This window comes from Jaculus jaculus, chromosome 1 (assembly GCF_020740685.1).
Source record: "Jaculus jaculus isolate mJacJac1 chromosome 1, mJacJac1.mat.Y.cur, whole genome shotgun sequence".
Classification (NCBI taxonomy): domain Eukaryota; kingdom Metazoa; phylum Chordata; class Mammalia; order Rodentia; family Dipodidae; genus Jaculus; species Jaculus jaculus.
The window spans coordinates 170,954,259-170,957,399 of record NC_059102.1 but is presented as its reverse complement, the minus strand read 5'-3'; the positions used below and the strand labels follow the sequence as shown (position 1 = coordinate 170,957,399).

General features: G+C 39.1%; 1 protein-coding gene across 1 annotated transcript; it reads left to right on the top strand.

The window, feature by feature from the left end:
• The first annotated feature begins 1,726 nt into the window (after positions 1–1,726).
• On the top strand, positions 1,727–2,662 carry LOC101596754 (olfactory receptor 9I1-like). The gene has a single exon (XM_004667716.2). It carries the CDS (start codon positions 1,727–1,729, stop codon positions 2,660–2,662), a length of 936 nt encoding a protein of 311 aa, XP_004667773.1.
• The last annotated feature ends 479 nt before the right edge of the window (positions 2,663–3,141 follow it).

Genomic DNA, 3,141 nt, shown 5'->3' with positions numbered 1-3,141 from the left:
TAAAAAAACAACAAGTGGGCTGGAGAGATGGCTGAGTGGTTAAGCGCTTGCCTGTGAAGCCTAAGGACCCCGGTTCGAGGCTCGGTTCCCCAGGTCCCACGTTAGCCAGATGCACAAGGGGGCGCACGCGTCTGGAGTTCGTTTGCAGAGGCTGGAAGCCTTGGCGCGCCCATTCTCTCTCTCTCCCTCTATCTGTCTTTCTCTCTCTGTCTGTCGCTCTCAAATAAATAAATAATAATAAAATTAAAAAAAAATATATTAAAAAAAAAACAACAAGTGATAGGGCTGGAGAAATGGATTAGCAGTTAAGGCACTTGCCTGTGAAGCCAGAGGACCCATGGTTAACTCCCCAGATCCCACGTAAGCCAGATGCACAAGGTGACGCATGCACACAAAGTGGCACATGAGTCTGGAGTTCAATTACAGTGGCTGGAGGCACTGGTATGCCAATTCTCTTTCTCTAATTCTTTTGCTCTTGCTCTCATGAAAAAGGCCAGTCTATTGGGCTTGCCTCAAAACAAAATCAAATGACAGTCAGGTTTGATGGCACAGGTCTATAAAAAATTAACAACAAAACCTAAATCGTATATATATATATATATATATATATATATATATATGATATATATATACGATATACATATATATATACATATACATATATATACATATATATGTATGGTTATATACATATAACATAAAAACAGAAAGAGACTATTTGGCAGGCAGAAGAGGGAGGAGACCATTGAGAAGGGATAGGAAGGCCAAGGGATCACAACAAAATCAATGAAATTTTTATGAAAATGTCATGCGAGCTATTACATATATATCCAAAATTCATGGTAACAAAATAAAATTTAACAAAAGTATAGAAATAGAACAAGACAAAGCAATAACAAAAAAAGCCCCCAAAATAATTGATGTTGGCATTCCATAGGACTGTAGACTTAGAGATAAGAAGATTCCAGAATGTATTTAGGAGCACATTACTCCCCTTATCCTAAAATTTAGAAAAAAGATTTATTTATATATTAAATGACAAATCAAACTGCATACATTTATGGTAGGTAGCATCCTCCAGGTTAATTCATGTTATCACAAATAAAATAATTTCTTTGCTTTTTACATATGATTAATATTTTATTATGAATACATTCCACATTTAGAAAAAATATCATCAGTGTATGGGAGCTTATGCCATGTGCAACATGTGAATTTCATTCTTTACAATAGTATTAAGATTTTGGCATCATAATTCCACTGAATCAAGAATGAGGCTGAAGTGTAGAAAGATTAATTAATTTGCTTAAGGTCTGAAAGGTCTTTAGCCTAGGTCTGATTACAAAGCCTAGTCATTACTACTGTTCCACTAGGTTTCTTCCTAATAAATAAAACCTTTTCTGTGCCTAGGTAAAATTACCATACGTATCTTTTTTTCCCCTCAATTTGGAACTTGTAGGGGTAGCACCCATAAAATTGCATTCTAGCCCGTATGTTGCCTGTTTTCTTACTATGAAACTTGTGGGATGCCCAAGTCACTTAATCTCTGTCATTCTTCTGTTAAAATTGTCAAGCAATATGTGTTTCCAAGGATTTCTGAAGGATTGAATGAAACAGTGTGTGAAAATGTAGTTTTTATTAATCCAAAGGACTGTTATTAGGAACACTAAGACCTAGTTATGACCACCTTAATTATTATTTTATTTCAGCAGGTGAACTTGGCTTCATGGCAGAGAATGGCACCTGGGTGACAGAATTTATTTTGATGGGGTTCCAGCTCCAGGCAGAGCTACAGCTGTGTTTCTTCTTTCTGTTTCTGGCCTTTTATCTCATCACCATGGGAGGAAACCTGGGCATGATCATGCTCATTCAGAGTGACTCTCGGCTCCAGACACCAATGTACTTCTTCCTCAGCCATCTGTCCTTCCTGGACATTTGCTACTCCTCTGTGATTGTCCCTCAGTTGCTGGAGACACTGGGGACTGACAAGATGGTCATCACCTATGAGCGCTGTGCCACTCAGTTCTTCTTTTTCACGCTGTGCGCTAGCACAGAGTGCTTCCTTCTAGCTGTCATGGCCTATGATCGCTACGTGGCTGTGTGCAGCCCTCTCCTGTACACCACGGCCATGACTCCACAGACTCGCCTGGGGCTGGTAGCTGCAGCATATGCTGGTGCAATGCTGAACTCTGTGGTCCGCACTGCGTGTACCTTCTCCATCTCCTTCTGTAAGTCCAACCAGGTGGACTTCTTCTTTTGTGACCTTCCGCCCCTGCTGAAGCTTGCCTGTAGTGAGACCAGGTCACAGGAGCAGGTGATCTTCCTTTTAGCTTTCTTGGTCATAACAACTAGCGTTTCAGTGATTCTCATATCCTATTTGTTCATCATTTGGGCTATTCTGAAGATTCGCACAGCAGGTGGGAAAGCCAAGACCTTCTCCACCTGTGCGTCTCACATGACTGCGGTGGCACTTTTCTTTGGAACACTCATATTCATATACCTGAAAGGAGATATGGGCAAATCCCTGTGGGAAGACAAGATTGTGTCAGTATTGTACACGGTGATCATCCCCATGCTAAACCCCATGATCTACAGCCTAAGAAACAAGGAAGTGAAGGAGGCACTCAAGAAAGCTTTCAAAAGAATGAGTTTTCTAAGCTAAGACTTAAGCTGTATCCATTCAGAAGTTCTTGCAAGTCATTTTTTCGGCTTTTTCTTTGTTCCCTTAACATAAGAATCAGCTCTCATAATTACAAAGGTAAATTAAAGCAGAAAATATGTCTGCTTTAATTAATATGCTTCCAGAACTTTATTAGCAATAGGACCTTTAGCCAGAAATGCTTTGCATCAGTTTTCTCACAGATTACTTTCTGCCTTGCTACAATTAAAGGTCAAGACATCTTTAGCTAGGATCAAGAGAGGTGGCACCAATGCCAAGAACTTTGTAAATAGTAACATGATGTAAAATATAATATTAATTCTTCATATTGCCTCTTGTTATTGTTAAATGTTCTCTTAGCTACTTTACTGCTTTTTATAAAACTTATTTAATTTTTAGAAATTTATTTATGAGATGAGAGACAGAGACAGAGAGAGAGAGAGAGAGAGAGAGAGAGAGAGAGAAGGAGAATATGAATATGG